Source organism: Athene cunicularia, assembly GCF_003259725.1.
Source record: "Athene cunicularia isolate RWA chromosome Z unlocalized genomic scaffold, athCun1 chrZ_part3, whole genome shotgun sequence".
In the NCBI taxonomy this organism is placed as follows: Eukaryota; Metazoa; Chordata; class Aves; order Strigiformes; family Strigidae; genus Athene; species Athene cunicularia.
Window position 1 is genome coordinate 10,419,590 of NW_020799144.1, and position 16,950 is coordinate 10,436,539.

Sequence of the window (16,950 nt, forward strand, 5' to 3'; positions counted from 1 at the left end):
GTGGTGAATCCTGCCCGCGATTGGCTGGATCTGCTGCCTGTCACGCTGCCAGGCAGAGCGCTGGTGCCCGGCTGCCCGCTGGACCAGAGGAGCAGATGTGTGTGGAGGGACTGGCTCTCTTCTCAATGGAGAGAAACGCTGCCGTTAGGTTCCTACTGCTTTGTGTGTGTGTGGGATTCGCGGTGCCTGCGGAGCAAGTGATTGCAGCGGCGGATGGCAGGTTGGTAATTGAGTGCATGGACAAATTGTTGGAATTGAGTGCGTGTTGTAAATGTTGTAATTTGGTCATTTGTGTTGTGTGGCAGCGGATTCGATTGCAGTTTAGAATGTTAGGACACAGTTTTAATTTTCTTTTCAGGTTTGAAAACACCTGGAGCAAATACAGAAATGAATTACTTTGAAGAGTATGGTGCATTTAAAATGTAACTTTAAAACAATATTAGAAAAAATACTAGAAATGATTTTAAAATAGTTTTCTGGGCATATGGCTTGCATTACATTTTAATGACTCTTACACTGACTTTCTCTAGTCTGTGTAAAAGAGTTATAAATAGAATAACTGTAAGGGTGTGAAAACTACTCCAAGAAACATAGGTGCTAAAACATTCTACTTACATAGAACAAATATTTGAAGCATGAGTTCAATATTGCAGGGAAGTATTAAACTTATGAAGTGACTATATATTTTGAGTTATCTTTTTTTTTTTTTTAGTGCTATTTCATTCTCTAATGAAACATAAACAGGAAGCCCAAATCAAGGAGTCAAAAGAGAGGACTTTCTAGAGCCAAGCATTGCAAAATTAAAACAGCCTAAACTCTTTTAGTTGAATCATGCCCCAAAGTCACTCATAACACACAGATCAAATATTCTGATGAAGGTCACAGCTGGCAGTAAAATATGTGCATTTAAGACAAGAAGAATATGTGGTGACTTGCTGAAGCTTGTGTTAAGAGATCTGGTAGTCAGTTACCAATAAATACTACAATATGTTTTCATTTAAATAGCTTGATGTTCTTCTCTGCTAGTTTTCAGATGTGTTAGTGTCGTCTTAGTATAATCGCACTCTTCTGCAATCAGATCAAAATCTGAGAGAGAACAAGCAGCATTACATGAACTTTATTACAATAAATATTAAGAAATTGTGTTGCGATCTTGATATCAGTGAATTGAATGTGGATTTTGCCCTTGCATTCCATGGAGGTGGGATCATGCCTGCACAGTGTTAATCTGCTAGAAGTTCTATGAGCTCAATTTATTTTTTTATATTAAAAATGAAAGCTTGAGTATGTTGGCGTTCTGGACATCCATTCAAGTGCAGATTGAACCCCAGTACTCAGTACATTGTAAAATAATTACGTAAATCTGTTCCCGTGGCAAAAAACACATGAGGCTAGTAAAATATGACACATAATACTTAAAATTTAAAAACTATCGGAGTCATGGGCTTTGTAGATATTTCTTAATGGTAGAACTTAAGTACATATATTTAGAACAATAACATTTGATGTTATGATGTTTCTTAGAAGGAACTAGCTTTTGCCCTGAATCTGAGCTCCCAGGTTTACACATTTATAATTTTAATAACTTCATTGAAATTACTTATGACCAGTGTCCCTGAGATGACAACCAGTTCATTGCTACCTGGACCTCAGCAAGCATTGATCACCTTTCATCATAAATTTGGTTTTAGTGCGTTTGAAAGTTCACATGTTATTTTCCAATTAAATGCTTCATAAATTAATTGAAACTAGTTCAGCAGCCAGTGAGGCAGTCTGCAGCTGGACAATGTTGTTGTTCAAGTGATCATTCTGCAGTAATTGAAATACTGGAGTAGTGCGTATTTTGTCATTTGATGCAGTTTATCAGAGCGGCCATATGAAGAGTAAAAGGCAGTGTGAATATGGTTTCCCTTAACCTGGTGGCATGAAAACTGTCTGTGGCCTTCACACTCAACGGCTGCTGAGTGCCAGGCTTATTCATATGGCTTGTTTGGGTGGATGAAAGATTGCTCACGTGAGAGTCTTCAAGGGCTGGAGTCTGTATGAACTTTTTCAGACAAACAAGCCAGACTTGGTTATCTTATGTAGGTGGATGTCATCTGTTAAGAGGGAATTTACTCTTCTTTATACTTATAATCTTATTTAATTGGGTTTTACATAGTGATTAGTCATCCCAGTGCTTTGTATTAGGGCTAATCCAATTTCATGTGGATTTCTGATATACTTGGTATGGTAAACATATAACATATGGGTGTATCTGGGCTAGTTACTTATAAGTTGGTAAGGAAGAATATCAGTCATCAAATCATATACCATGTGTGCAACTGAATTTCAAGTTTTAGAGTGGCTGAAAAAAAATTACAAATTAAAAAGTCTAGTCTCTAATTCAGTGTGTTAAAAATGATTGCTGTCACCAATTCGCAGGTCTAACCACTGTTTGCTGATAATTTTGCAGGCAGTGGAGAAGGCTCTAGGGCTAGCTAGTTTCCTGTCACTTAAACTTGTACTTAACATTTTTATACACAGAAAAGAATACATATTTTTGATTGTTTTTTTCCTGTTTTTTCTTTCAATGTTTTTGTTCTATGAAACATACTTCAGCTGAGGACAAAAAGGCTTCACTGCCAGAGATCACCTGTGAATTCTCCAGCTTGCCTGATTTGGCAGCAGGACCGCTACTGAAGGCCACCTGTTCCTGTCACAGATCACACACTTCTGGGGCACCTCAGGGTTGTGAGTGTCACAGGCAGCTAACAAACCCGATAACATCCACATTAACTTGTGACTGCCCAGAAACTGGGAGGCGATCCTCCCCATGTGCCACTGATAGACTGTGCCATAGCAATCTGGCTTTAGTAAGACAAAGCAAAGGCTCCAAGCCTTGCCATGATGGAGTTCCCTCTCCTTTCTGTAACGGGGCTGCACGCGCTCTGCAGGAGCAAAGAGGGCAGCCAGCGTTGCTAACAAACAGAGTAGTGAGCAGGAGTACCTGGGGGAAGTTGCTCCACATCCTTGCCTCCACCTGCCTCCCAAGCCATCTGGCTGATCATATTTGTCATGCTGTGGTACTTAGCGGTGGCTGCCGGGTTGCTCTCTCCATTCCTCATGACATTGTGCATATTTCATTAGTGGTGCACACTCATCTATATTTGAGTATCTTCATGCTGAGAGCAGAAACTTGACATTTCGTCTGGAGCAGCATGGCTGCGCGTTGCGGTGGTTTTATATGGGAATCAGAGGAGTCCCAACTGCATTGTCGTGAGCTCCCAACCTGCACCCGCAGGCTCTGTGGAGGCTGGTTATAACTGTTCTGCTAGGTTATAAGCCCATGGGGGCGTTTGCAATGAGTTATGCCTCATACATTTGTTGTATGCTCTCCTCAAGTCTTGATGTTGCCTATCATTTAGCATTCCTCAAGGTGATATAATTGGCATAACCATGGTATTAGCCTTAGCCCAGATGGAAAGCTAAATAATGATTTTTATTTTTTTTTTTTTGTAGTTGACAATAGTGAAGAACAAAAATAACCCTTCCTCTTCCCAGAACAGCATAAAAACCTTTCAAGTGCAGTGAGGAATTAAATGAATCACAGTTTTACACGTCTCTTCTCATCCCAATGTTTTAGTCTGCACATGACAGCATGGTGATTTCCAAATTGGAGTAATGGACTATGAGCTTTTAATTATGTATTTAGGGAGGAGCTAAAATTGTAACTAGCGTGACTAAATATATAAAGGTACAACTAAATCTAACTAAAGTTTGTATAACTAAATAATTGACATTAATTTCCTTTTGGTGTGCCTCATTTTTGAGGCTATTATAATGAAAAAATGCCCCAGAATTGCCCCTTTCCAGCCTCAAGGCACATTCTGTCATGAAGGAAGACTAGAAAAGAAAAATAAGGCTGCATCAAGTCACAAAACCCATGTTCCTGATCGTTAAATAACCTAAGAGAGAGTTTTGCCTGAGTAATAAAACAAGGTTTGGTCCATTTTGGTCATGTCTTTTACTACCTGTCTGTCAAAATAAGGACTATTTCCACCATTTCTGAAGGCTGGCCACTCTTGGCACAAGAGCTTTGAGCTGCTTGAAGACCTCAACCCAGCACTAACCCTGGCACCAAAGCGGGAGAAGGTGGGACCCACTCTGAAAGTGCACAGCCTTCTTGAAGTCGCTGGGATTTAACAGCTGCGACTGAGGAGAAAGTTGGTCTCACTATACGTAAATAAAGCTGCCAGACTGGTTTTAAACAGTGTTGTCTACAATGAAATTTTTGAACATAAGATCTTTTTAAGGTTCTTTCAGCTCAGATCACAGTTGCTGCTGCAGTGCTGCAGAGCTTGGCTGTCTTTTTGTGCTGTGTTACCTTTTCTCTGGAGACCATCTTCTGCTTTATTGCCCTGGCTGCTGAAGAGACCGAGCAGCCTGTCTGATGGTCTGGAGCAAAGCTGCTCATCAGACCTGGTGTTTGTCAGCAAAATGACAAGCTGGAATACAGACTCCGCTTCACTTTTATCTGTTTTGCTTTCTGGGCTGGAGGGGTTTGCAAGGGCACACGAGAGATCTATTTGTGACAGCAGAGTATGCCTGCAAAAGGACATTCTCACTGGAGAGACGCTGATCAGAAGAGGCTCCTGCCCTCCTGAACCTCAGGTGCAAGCAAGACACTGTGTGTGAAATCTGTGCTTTGCTGAAGCTGGTAACATCACCAAGGGTTTCAGGCAAACCAAGTTCACTGTGATCAAACACTCTGACTGCCAGAGCTACAAGGGCATCCCATGTTTCTTCTTTGGTGGTGTTATATTGTTTGAACTCTTATTTGTGTGCCATTAAGGATGCTGCAATGAGAATTATGTTGGGATCGCTCCTGCAGTACATCCTGTTGGGTAGCACAGATCCTCCTACCCAGGGAGTCCATCGGGGAGAGGGTTTGCCCAGATGTTCAAGGCCTCCCCAGTGAGGCCAAAGCTTCGACTCTATAATTCAAATACCTTATGGTACAATTTATACATAAACATTGAAAACTGCTTTTACTTGTAGTCCTTATATTCTGGTCTTTGTATATATCTTTTCAAGTGTTTTGATTTTGTGGTGGATTGGAATGGTGGTAAGAAACAAGGCAAGAAAAGATGGAAGTGTATTTCTATGTGAAGTGGCTATGAGGCAGGTCTGTCCCCACCATTGCTTACGACCTGGAAGCACTGTGTGGGCAGAAGCTGGGCAGGGTGTACAGAGTCTCTGGGATGACACTTGGCTGTGAGTGTGGGACTGCCGGTGTGTTCACAGGCTGGGGAGTGCTGACAGCAGGCTTGAGAAGTGGACACGTGTCATTGGATCAGTGGATCAATCCATGTAGAGGGCAGGAAGGTGTTCCTGTGACTCAAGGAGTGGAGTCTGGGCCTAAGGGAGAGCCTGGTTTCTTGGACTTTGGTTTTATAGGACTTTTGGTGATACATGTGAATCTGCTGGGCTCGATTCTGTTGTTCAGGAAGGCAGATCATACTTACCAGCTGAAGACTTATCCCGAAATCACACCAAAGAAGGAAATCAAAGGCTGAAAATTTCACAAGCCTGATAGTTGTAACTTGAAATGTGCTTCACTTATGCCCTACCTTGCAGCTGGCTTCCGTGGGATTTAGGAACACTTGGAACCATTCAGCTATCTTAGATGGCTGTAAATCTGGGCTCAAGGCATACTAGCCTCGTGCATTTGCTCTCTTCTAGAGGAATTCAACGTGTTGCTTCTGAAACTCACTGGGGGCTGAGGATGGTGCAGTGCTATCCTTTAGTTCCCCAGCTTGTGGGCTGGAACTGGTTCAGTCTCTAACCCAAAACTCATGTCCCATGGAAAGGGACAAGAGGGTTAAAGAAGCCTTTAGTCAATATGGTAAGGATATGGGAATGCCTGGTGGGGGTGATCCACCTGAGGAATCTCTGAAAATGAAACATTTTTATCCTGGGTACACTGGCTTTGGGATTAATTTGCCCTGTCCCCGGGATATTAACCAGCCAAGAGTCTGAGTTGTATTTGGAATGTTTTATTGAATTAAGCAGGAATAGGAGTTCTCCCCAGTAAACTTGATGCAGACTTTAAATCCAGATGCTGTACAGTAAACATTTTTCTCCTCTCTTCTAGTTCACGTGCATTTTCAGATCAAGATTCTCTGCAAAGAAATGGTAAGTCTTTCAGTGGGCTGAATGCCTAGATACTGGCTGTTAGCGTGGCTGTAAAAGATCTTCATTTCCAGATGCTGCTTCTATTGCCATCAGCGACTGTCAAATGTTTTGTTAAAGTATATCCCTCTTTAACAAATATCCTTTAAAGGATTTGCCTTGTAAAAATAATAATTTATGGACTGACTGAGATGCGGTGAGAATGTGGAAGAAAGAAGTGTTAAATAAAGAAGTATTAACTCTTTTTTTTTTTTAAAAAAAAAACAACCCAAACAAAAACAAAAAAAACCCCACCTGAATGAAAAGAGTTAAATGTTTGAAGATGGAGCTGTAAGAGTGTCCATGAAATGATCTGTCATCTGTGAAACTTCATTCTCCTGGAAAACGGTTGGGCTGTCAGGTTATTTGTCACAGCTTCCCATCTCTGGCCAGTACAAGGAAAGAAATTCCCATCCATAGTTAACACGCTTTTGCCATGCAATTCAACACACCCTTTGACAATAGAGTTTGCTCTATGAAGAAAGAAGAAGCTTTTGTTAAGTGTATTTAGGACGAATAAATACATGTATAGACTGAATGCTCTCTTTTTTGGGCACTGGAGTTCTTCCCAGTAAGGGTGGCAAGAAGTTCAATGAAAAGAAGAGGAACCTTTTTGTACAAGTAAGGTGAAGTAAGCTAGAAAATGCATGTATCAAAGGCAATATTCACACCAAGCCAGATATTTTCCAAAAGAAAATCAGGTATTCTGAAGTACACATTTTGTGCAGGGGTAATTATTGTTTTCATAAGAATGTTCAAGATTATGCTTTTATAAGTGATTGCATGCTTTTTTTGTAGGCTAATAACATGCTTTCTTCTGCAGGTCGACGTTATGACGGCAGTGTGAAACCAAAATTTAATGTAAATCAAGTAGCAATTACACAGGTAATGTTTGAAGGACTGGATCTGTAAAGTTTTTTTCATAGCACATTTAGATATTTTCATTTGCATTATTGAATTAAGTAACACATTGTTTACAAGAAACAGCCAGTTCTGTAAATCATTGTGATGTGGTGCTGATTCACCACCTGCAGTACAAGATATCTTCTGCTTTTCTGAGAAATGAGGTTAGACTTCAGTCGACACCACTGGTGCTGACTGGCAGTGGGTTTTGGTGCAAGGTCTTACTGAAAAATCCAGATCCTATCATCCATATTCTGAACCATGCCATTTGACTGCTGCAGCCAGTATTTTGCTTATATCACTTGATACTAAAAGAATAGCTGAAGAAAAACTGCCCATTATTTAAATTCAGTGGGAGTTTTTCCAGAGTCCAGCCTGTAGGTCTTGTCAAAAACTGAACATAAAAGGCTTCCTTACCAAAACCCCTGCAAGTGATGCAATCTTATGTAAATAATCTGTGAATTAAATCTCTCTCATCTCTGCTTCTGAGAAGTCAGCCTTACCATTTATACAAATGACAGTCATATTCAGTGTTTTCTGATGGCTGTTTTCTGACCTTGCTTTCAGCTTGTTCCTGTGAGTATTTACTAATTTTAATCCTAAGGCAGTTTTGTGCCACATGTAAGGTCAAGTATCAGAAGGGGTCTTTCAGGGTCTGAGCTGGGAGATATGATTTGCTAATCTGAACAGAAAAAAAAATAAATCTCTCTTTAAGCCAAGACAAAGCTTTGGGGCTTAACCACATCCCTCCTGGAGCCTGGTAGATGCTGTTTATGACTGGGACTCAGAGCAACTCTTCTGTGTGTACATGATTTGAACTTGCTTAATCATATGACATGCAAAATAGCCATGCAGATGTTGTATATGTTATATTCAGAGAGGACATATGTGTAGATGGAAAAGACATGTTCCCTGGAAATTTTAGTGTTAAATATTTAAATGACAGATTTTTTAGTCCTTTCTGAGCCCTAACTCACTGTCTCAAATTATATTGCCTGACAGTCAAATTGTCCTCCTTTTGCTATGAAATTTATCTTAGAAGGGACAGCATTTATCTAATGTCTACAGATGACATGGAAGCTGCAGTCTCCAGGTTTCATCTTGTGAATGACTGATTTTGCAAAGGCAGGGACCCACACTGATCCATCCTGTTAGGCAGTAGGCATTTTGCCAATTTTAAAGCCATCAGGAACCAAAATATTAGCAGGTACATTTAGACTTGGACATCTTTTTTTCACCTGGACAGCTGCATAGTGTGCTTTCAGCATGGTAGGCTGTGTCCTTGGCCAAAACTGAGTCCACTTTACTATGTTGAATTAATTCTTACAGGTGTCCTAGAGAGTCTTCTTCTGGGCAGAAGAGTGAGCACCTTGTGAGCATCTATATTTGCTTAAACTTTTTATATTGAGCAGCTCTACAGTGTGCTGGGGTGAGCTGGGACCATGCCAGAAATATGGTTTGCCCCAGTGATACTACCCTAGTAAGATAAATATAACTTATACTGTCTCTCTGGCCAGTTTTGCTGGAGCTAGAGGTCTGTATGGAGCCATTCCCATGGTGGGAAAAGGTTAGCCAGGGATTTCTCTGCTTCCTCAGTTCAGTACTGCCACGGCTGAGAACTGGTTCCACAGATGCTCACCAAGTTCTGGCCTCCTGTATTCCAGGAGGATTGAGAGTAACTCTTGATATACACAACTTCTGATGCTAACCTTCTATGTGATCAATCAGGTTGTCAGCTACAATTTGAGCCGGAAAGGACAGTGGGAAAAAGCATCCTGGAGGCCGTTCACCCACAGCCACTACAGCCCTCTCAATGTCACGGTTAATGGCAGCCCCTGCATTCTCTTCTGGGCCAAGAGGATCATGATTAAGTTTGAAAACCACACGCAGCTGGATTTGACGGAGAAGACGTTTGGTGTCCATGCAACAGTGGATATTGGAGATTCAAACTGCAGTGAAGACAATGCAATGTAAGGTGGCTTTCTACTCTGCTGATGGAACCAGTAGCAAATACCAAGTCTAGTAAATACATACTGAAGGAAAAGATCTTGTATTATGTGTTGTAGAGCCCCAGGGGCCAACTCCTTCCTATAACATCCTGACATTGCAGGCAGCAGGGCAGCATGGGTTATATACGTTCAGACCAGTCTTTCATGGGGCACATGGATGTACATAGCTGTTTTAATCCCTTGCAGTGGAGTAGTCAATCCTTGTGACCAGCCAGTTTTGCTCTTTAGTGCCTACAAGGCTGAAGCTGTTGATCTCTTTAGTCTCCATCTGTCTTACATGGCTGCTTTGGAGATTGAATAGTGTATCCTAGGCTGAATATGGGGGCTTAGGGGCTGGCTGTGCATGACTACTTATCCCTTCATAGGATGTGTGCCAGCAATAACGTAAACCCCAAGTCCCAGAATGTGACCTGTGAGTTGCTAGAACCAAAGAGTGAATTCACTACAGGTTTGATGAAAGGTCTCTGAAAACTTGAACTGTATATCCCAGTCTGTCATGAATTTCTTCTGCATGTGCAGCATTTAGCAGCTTTGCTCCTGCTAAACCTGAGTGAGAGCTATATAGTAACCTAACAGGATCTAAAATCCTCCAGTTGTGTGACTGTACTAGAGAAGCATGTATTTTTTTAAATTTCCTTTGTCATGTACTTGCCCACTTCTCTCCCTCCATGTAGTGTGCTGGCTGGATTCTTTTCTAATACGAGGTCATTGATTCCAGTCTGGTAGGCAAGAGTCTAAAAATTAGGAGATGGATACCTAACTGGCCGTGTGCTGAAGGTGAGCACTGAGTCTACTCCATAAATGGTGTTTAAATCTGTAATGACACACAACAATAAAAATAGCATGACCAAACCCAGCAGTTTCACCTGTACACCTCAAGGCATTTCCACAGAAAGGAGGTATAACCTCCTCCTCATTATATGTATGTGAAGGATAACCCAAAGTGCACAGAAATATTAGTGAGGTTATAAGAAAGCTAAAAGTATAATGGAAAAAGAAGCCAGGTTTTCTCCCCATGGCATCATAATATTCAGTAAGATAGTCTGGATTTTACATCATCAGCATGTGAACTAATTCAGCACCATGTTTTGACAGACAGGTAGAGAATGGAATAGCATTATTTTATAATAGGAAAATGGGTAGTCTGGGCTCATGAGTCAGGATTAGACTCAGTTTAATTGCCAAATACAAGTCTTCAGTAAGATTTTCAGTCAACCTGCATCTGACTGTAGCAGTGAAGAAAGGAAAAAACTGGTTTGAATGTTACTCTGTAGTCTCCGGATTAAGGACTGACCTGAATTGTGCCAGTTGATGGCTGACTGCTCGCATGATGCATTGCCACATTTTTCTCACCACAGAAAACTTCTCTCTTCTCCAGCCTTCTTGGTTAAGACAATACTCTGTTGTGGCTTTAGGCTAGGTTTAAAGCTGGTTTATACTGTCTAATCTATGCAGAGTAGCTGGAGCCAGGGAAAAATATTTGACACCAAACACATATGGATTTGCTAGATGAATATAATAAAGTGGGGGGGGGTTTATGCACCACCTTCTGGATCAGGCCACTGAGTTGAACGCCATATTTTTCTGTGTCTAATCCTCAACTGTCCATGACTTTCCTTTGTAGTAAATCAAGGAATAACTAGATACAGTGTCCTGGATTATTGGACCAGTGTCAAGGTACAAGAAGAAGTCTAGATCTTGCATAAAATCAGAGGGTTAGTAGTGGGGTTTTTTAATTTTCTTTGACTTTAGATTTGGAAGTCTTTCAGATGCTGCACTACGTTTTGTCACTAACTTAGTCTGAAAATGTTATGTCACCACTGAGAATATATTATAGAGGTTTTAAGAGGCAAAATATTCTTAAGCCAAAAAAATGTATGCCACACAATCAGGCAGTGCTACAATGCATGAGTTCCAGAGGTGGTAGAAGGATGGTAGAGTACACATTAGTTTACAATTAACTTGCTAGGACCATTCAGTTTAGTAAACTTCATGTGCCCATGCTCAGCACAGATGAGCTTTGTGGAGCTACCTCAGTCAGTGTATTTATATTGCTTTAATGATGCACATGTGTGGAATTTGAACTCAAATGTCATCTGCATTTCTTATGCTCTAGTATCTAAAAAGATGAGAATAATGTGGTGGTTTACACTTTCTAATGACATACAGAAGTGATTCATGACTAAGATACGGCTTGAGAAGGAGGACACAGATCAAATTAACATAATTGTCAACTGGTGTTGGAAGCAGCGGGATCGGAGTATGTTGAAAGTTGAGCATACAGTTCTGATCTTTCTGGATGGTCTAGGCCTCATTCAAATTAACAGCTGAACTACCAGATTTCACTGGGGGAAGATTTAATCCTTTCAGTTTGTTTTTTTCTACTGACTTCAAAGGTATACTGTGCAAAAGGCTCCATGTATAACTGTGCTTAATCTTTTGTGCTGCTTTTTTTCCTTAAGATTTCTGAAGTCTTTATCTAGCCTGATGTTACTTGCTTTTTGACCTAGGCTTTCTCTGAAGTTTGGTGACATTGGCAATCTAAAGGGACTTGTTATTAGGTAAGTTTATATGATAAGGAAGATATTACAGGTTTAAAGAAAAGATAAAGATGATAAAGAAAATATTACATGTTAATATCCATTGTTATACAGTGACTTGTGCAATTTGTTTTGGGAGAAAACAAATGTGATAGAATTTAATGCATTTAATAGGTCTGTCATTTTACACACAAGGTCTGCATTGTTTTATTAAGACATTTCTTCTGTGTTGACTCTTCAGGTCATCTCTTGAATAGAATCTTCCCATGTCTTAGATTTTTGCTAAACCTTGGTAATTAAGTACAATTCGGCTGGGAATTTTGCTGTGAGAACTGACATTGTGGACTGCTCAGGCCATCAGACTGTGACCTGCTTTATGTTTGCTTCCTGGCAATCAAAGGAAACAACATTTCTTGATAAATAGTTTTCCATTTATCAGATGGATGTACAATACCAGTGTTGCGTATAGACTTTTTTCAGTCATTTGGGAAAAATCCCTCATGTTTCCTCTCACTGTGTGGGAGAGCAGCAAATTCCTTCAGCTGCAACAATGAAGAAACTCAAATAACTTTCCAGACTCAATAGAAGGAGCTGGAGCTCACACTACTATAAATGGATGAAACGCTCTTAATACCAGTGTGTCTTCTAAGATTATTCAACATGTGAATTTAATAGTTAGAACTTTTAGTTAGACTTGCTTTCTTACTCACCTTTCTTCCCATACAATATTTTCAGATTATTATTAACAACTAGCTATTACCAGCTGTCTGTTCAGAACTGGTTCAGTTTACACAGACTGCAACTTCTTTACAACCACTCCATACAAGCGACGTTTAATGCAACCAGAATATATGCACCAGCAAGTTACTCCTACCACTGTGAACATGTGAGCAGCCTGCAGAGATATGATGCACTCCTCATACCCAGTTCTGCAAATGATCTTTCAAAGCTTTGGGAAGTCACTTTTATTGATTTCCAGGTAACGTCATGGAATTAAGGAAGATGGATCCCATAGGTAGACTGGTGGGAAATTTCGTACTTCACTGCCAGGAAAGGATGACCTTCCATATACAGTTTACAGGATCTCCATGGAACTCAAAATAGAAATTGAATAAAAATGAAGACTTAAATTAAATGTGTCTTTCTATCAAAGAAAATGAAGGGCTGTATAGATTTTCTGTAGTTTCTTGCCTGGGTTTCCCTTTAGCTTGAGGAGTGAGTTTAACTTTCAGTGTTACACCTCTCTGAGCTGGGCTCTCAAACATCAATAACAGCATCAGTCACCAAGTATGGGATTCATCTCCCTTAAATTTTGATGCCTAGTATTTTTAACCTTGTGCCCAGTCTGCCTCTAAAGCCACTGGATAATTCCTCTGACTCATTTTAATTCCTTATTTCAAGATGAGATTAATAATTTTCTGAAAATGCACATTTTTCTGCATTTGACAATAAGGAAGCCTTAGATGACAGGACAGTGATGTTTTGCTTTTAGTTACCTAAATTATAGAGGATGAAGAGCTGAAAAAGGGAATTGGGGGAAAAGTTGATCCCCCTTTTCTGACTATATGATAAATGCTAATCTAGTAAAGCAGTCAATTCCCTGAATGCCAATGTGATAATCTTCTTGTTAGAACGGAAGCCACAAATAAAACTTACTGGTTTTTGCCATAGTTGAGTGCAACTTGAAGTAGTTTAGCTGATTTGCTGCCATATACTGCAAAGTTCTAGTATTGGGGTAGTCAACTTTTCCTTGTTTGTTTTCCAATATTTCCTTGTTTGTCGTGTTGAAGTTTATGCAGTTTGAAACAAAGACTCTGGAGATTCTCAACAAATTTTATTGGAAATGCACCATTAACTTGAAAGGTACCACGCTTACAACTAAATACGACTGGGCTATCAAGACAGATCATAGAAGATTTTGTTTAAAACACAACCACAAATCCTTTGGGCAGCAGACTGAAGGGGATTAGAATAGCTGGTGGTTCCTAGAAGAGTGACCTCGATAGACTCTGAGTGTTAACTCCTGCTAGTACTGATAGATATGCTTGTGCAATAAGCAGATATTAGATTGAAAATTCTGGCATCAGGAGCAAATTCATGAAGTTGTTTTTAACCAAGACAGCAAATACTTTATTTAATATGAGCCCTTTTATTCTCTTTGTAGATTCAAGGTTTTAACATTCAAGAAGGACATTTTGCCTATGCAAAGGACTGTGCATCCTTTTTCTCTCCAGCAATACTTATGGGATTGGTTATGTCACTGATTCTGCTGCTGGTTCTTGCCTATGCTCTTCATATGTTGATCCACCTGAAATCTCTTGACAGGCACTATGAATGCAAAGCTTCTCCAGCCTATTTTGCACAGATGAAAGACAATGACATGGGGGATGAGAAAGAGCCACTGAGAAGCAGTGGAAATGAGTCTTATGAACTTAGAAACCAACAATTATGTAAAATCTATATTTAGCAGTATGCATCTGTCTCAGTGAAACAAGTGGTGTTTTCTTCTGCTGGCACTGTTATAGGTAGCTTGTGCAGATTTTTTCACCAACTGATGAAAGGAAAATTAGGTAACAGACTGTTTAGCTTGTTACTGTCTGTTATTTATTGATAACTGTCTCAAAGATGCCTTGGAAAGAAAAATTCCTTTGTGAGTAAGAGATTTCATGTGATGTGAGTTTATTCCTGTAGTACAAAACCAAAATGCATCTTTTCAACCAGCTTACCAAGACCTGGAGGGGGAAGCAGTTATGGACCCTTTGAAGTTAAATAAAGATACAAAAAAAAAAGAAAAAAAAAAATCTTTGCTTATTCTTTCAGAAGGCAAGATTTTTCCTGCTTTTGTATTTGCTTCATCCACCCTGCTTTGTGTCCTGACAAAAGAGCATCCATTCCTTTCTCCGTATATGTTTTCCTTTTATTTTTCAAATTACATCCTCCCTTCTTTGTCCTCATAAACTTTTCTTCCTTTGGAGTTTTGGAGCCATATAGGTTGCGTATTATGCACTGCACTGGTGAAATAGCGAGGGCTATGGTACAGCAGCATCTTGATACTTTTCTCTGTCTAAGATGGAGGATTACTGTAAGATCTAGTGGGAGAAGAGTAGACATCTGGTCGAAGGCTTACCCTTAACTTTCCGGCTCAACTCTATGCCAAAAGACGGATTATAAGCATTATACCCTGTAATTCTAGGTTAATTTCTATCAAATCCCATCAGTCTCCCTTGAGAGTTTTACCTGAGTGGAGATAGCCAGTGCTGTTATAGAAACTATATATAAACAAAGTGGTGGAAGCTCCCCAGCAGTGAGAAGGATACTGCAATATAATTTCCACTACTCTTTCTGACTGTTAAGATACTGTATTCCCACTCATCCTTTATTCTGTTAGAGTCAAAGTTTGGGAACTCCAAATTAGCCTATAATTCAGTCCTGACTTCTAGCAAGGAAGAGCACAGTAATGTACTTACTAACTGTACCACTTTTAGGTCACAGATTTACTAAACAAACACCTTTTTAATTTTAGACAATGGATCTAATTATTTGCTTGTGGTCTTTGTAAACTATACTGCAGTGCTCTTTAAACACCTTGAGAGATGTTCAGAGATCTCCTGTTTATTATCACAGATGACACACAGACTAGATGTGGAGTCCAAAGCAGATAGTTGATTTAGGAAAGCACTTCAAAGGAAAAAAAAAATCTTTGAACTGTAACTAGATGTAAGAGACAGGCTTCCAGGGACTTGGCAAGGCTGCTTGTGGGCAGCTACTGCCAAGCTTAATCTGTTTCATAAAGGAAGCGAGCAAAACGATGAATGTCTGGGAACCTGAAGAAGGGTAAAATGAGAAGGTGCAAATAAAGCCCACAGTATTCTACATGGAGTGGCAAAACACTTGCTGGCTTGGTCCCCTCTGCTTACACACATCGATGACAGAAGTAGGCTGATGCAGTGTTAGGAGTTCAGGATGTCAGTGCTAAACAGGTGCTGGTTCCTCAGAGTGGAGAGCAGTGCTGTTGTGCCTGGGGTTTGCTTGCCTGTCAGGCAATAAAAACCTGACACTAATCAGTGGTAACCTGACTGTCAGAATTACCGTCATTCACTGATGTGAAATACACACTCTGCAGAGCTGTGCATGGTGGCTTTGGGCATGGCAGTGCTCCCTAAACCTCATGTTCTCAGAGGCACGAGTGCACTAGTTCCTCCCACAGAGCTCATTTAACCTTCTGGTTAGCAGCTGATGATGCTGTCAGTATAGTTCTTACCTATCATTTCCTTGAATGTTTTAAAAAGGCAGTATGAGCACCCTTGCTGTAAGAGGTTCTTATAAGACCGATAAATAAGGAATAAGGGAGAAGCTCCCTCTAATCATATCCCTTGCTCCTCATGTCCTAAACCTCCTTCTGTAGCTATTTTCCAGCCCCCTATGTTCCCTTTGCCTTATCTTGGTTTTGAGGATGAGGTCATAACTGCTGGAGACTCAGCACTGCAAATCTCCAGCACGCGTCGGTGCAGAATTTTTGGTGCAGAATTAAAAGATGGGTGGGGCCCTTTCAGCAGAAATGCACTTGAACAAGAGACATTAATTTATACCCACTATTTACAAGGCAAACTTCACAAGAAAAAGAAAATGCGGATAAAAATTAAAAACCTATCAAGAAAAAAACCCACCACTTTTTCTCAGTTTTTTCTAAACCATGACACAATTGATGTTACACCTGGGATCTCTTGGGTAGAGGAATATAGTTAGTAATTATCTTCTCTCTGCTGGGACTTTTCATGTTGCCATCCTGCCTGGCAGTGACAGATGATCCTACTCTGCCAGGTGTGCTCAGTGTCATCATATTTCTACTCAGGGGCCAGAAAGAGTTAAAAACGATAAATACACTAACTGAAATTAGGAAATTCAATGTTCAGTCATAGGGCTGGAATTATAAACCATACGTTTGCAAAGAGTTAATGATGCCTTAGTAGAAAAAACACCACAGGAAAAAAATCATCATCATCATCACAGTTTCTGTCTCCTTGTGCCACATATAAAAGCAAGCACCCATGGTTGAAAAAGACAAAATGTGGATTTTTTTCATTCCTGGTAGCTCTGTGCTTTCTGTGAGCCAAACACTCCTTATCAAATGCACTTTTTTGAAACAACAGAGACATTCCATTGCTCTGGTCCTGAAACAACAAAATTCAAGTTAAAATTATTCTTGCTACAAAAATAAACTATGTTGGCACTAAGAGACTCATTAATAAAATATAAGCTTTTTTACACAGTCCACGTTCTGCATA

The 16,950-nt window shown here is 40.1% G+C and overlaps 1 protein-coding gene across 1 annotated transcript; it reads left to right on the top strand.

The window, feature by feature from the left end:
- The first annotated feature begins 19 nt into the window (after nt 1–19).
- On the top strand, nt 20–15,081 carry ATP6AP1L (ATPase H+ transporting accessory protein 1 like). The gene is made up of 7 exons (XM_026866620.1): nt 20–220; nt 6,137–6,177; nt 7,037–7,098; nt 8,845–9,086; nt 11,636–11,686; nt 12,401–12,644; nt 13,830–15,081. The coding sequence occupies exons 1-7, from the start codon at nt 96–98 to the stop codon at nt 14,130–14,132; spliced, it is 1,068 nt and encodes a 355-aa protein (XP_026722421.1). The 5' UTR covers nt 20–95; the 3' UTR covers nt 14,133–15,081.
- Nucleotides 15,082–16,950: the final 1,869 nt, after the last annotated feature.

Bases quoted from the DNA above. Each gene is read 5' to 3' on its own strand.
- ATP6AP1L (XM_026866620.1), top strand. From the start codon at position 96: ATGTGTGTGGAGGGACTGGCTCTCTTCTCAATGGAGAGAAACGCTGCC. The intron at 9,087-11,635 runs GTAAGGTGGCTT...TTTTTGACCTAG, and splicing joins TGCAGTGAAGACAATGCAAT to GCTTTCTCTGAAGTTTGGTG. The intron at 12,645-13,829 runs GTAACGTCATGG...TTCTCTTTGTAG, and splicing joins TCACTTTTATTGATTTCCAG to ATTCAAGGTTTTAACATTCA.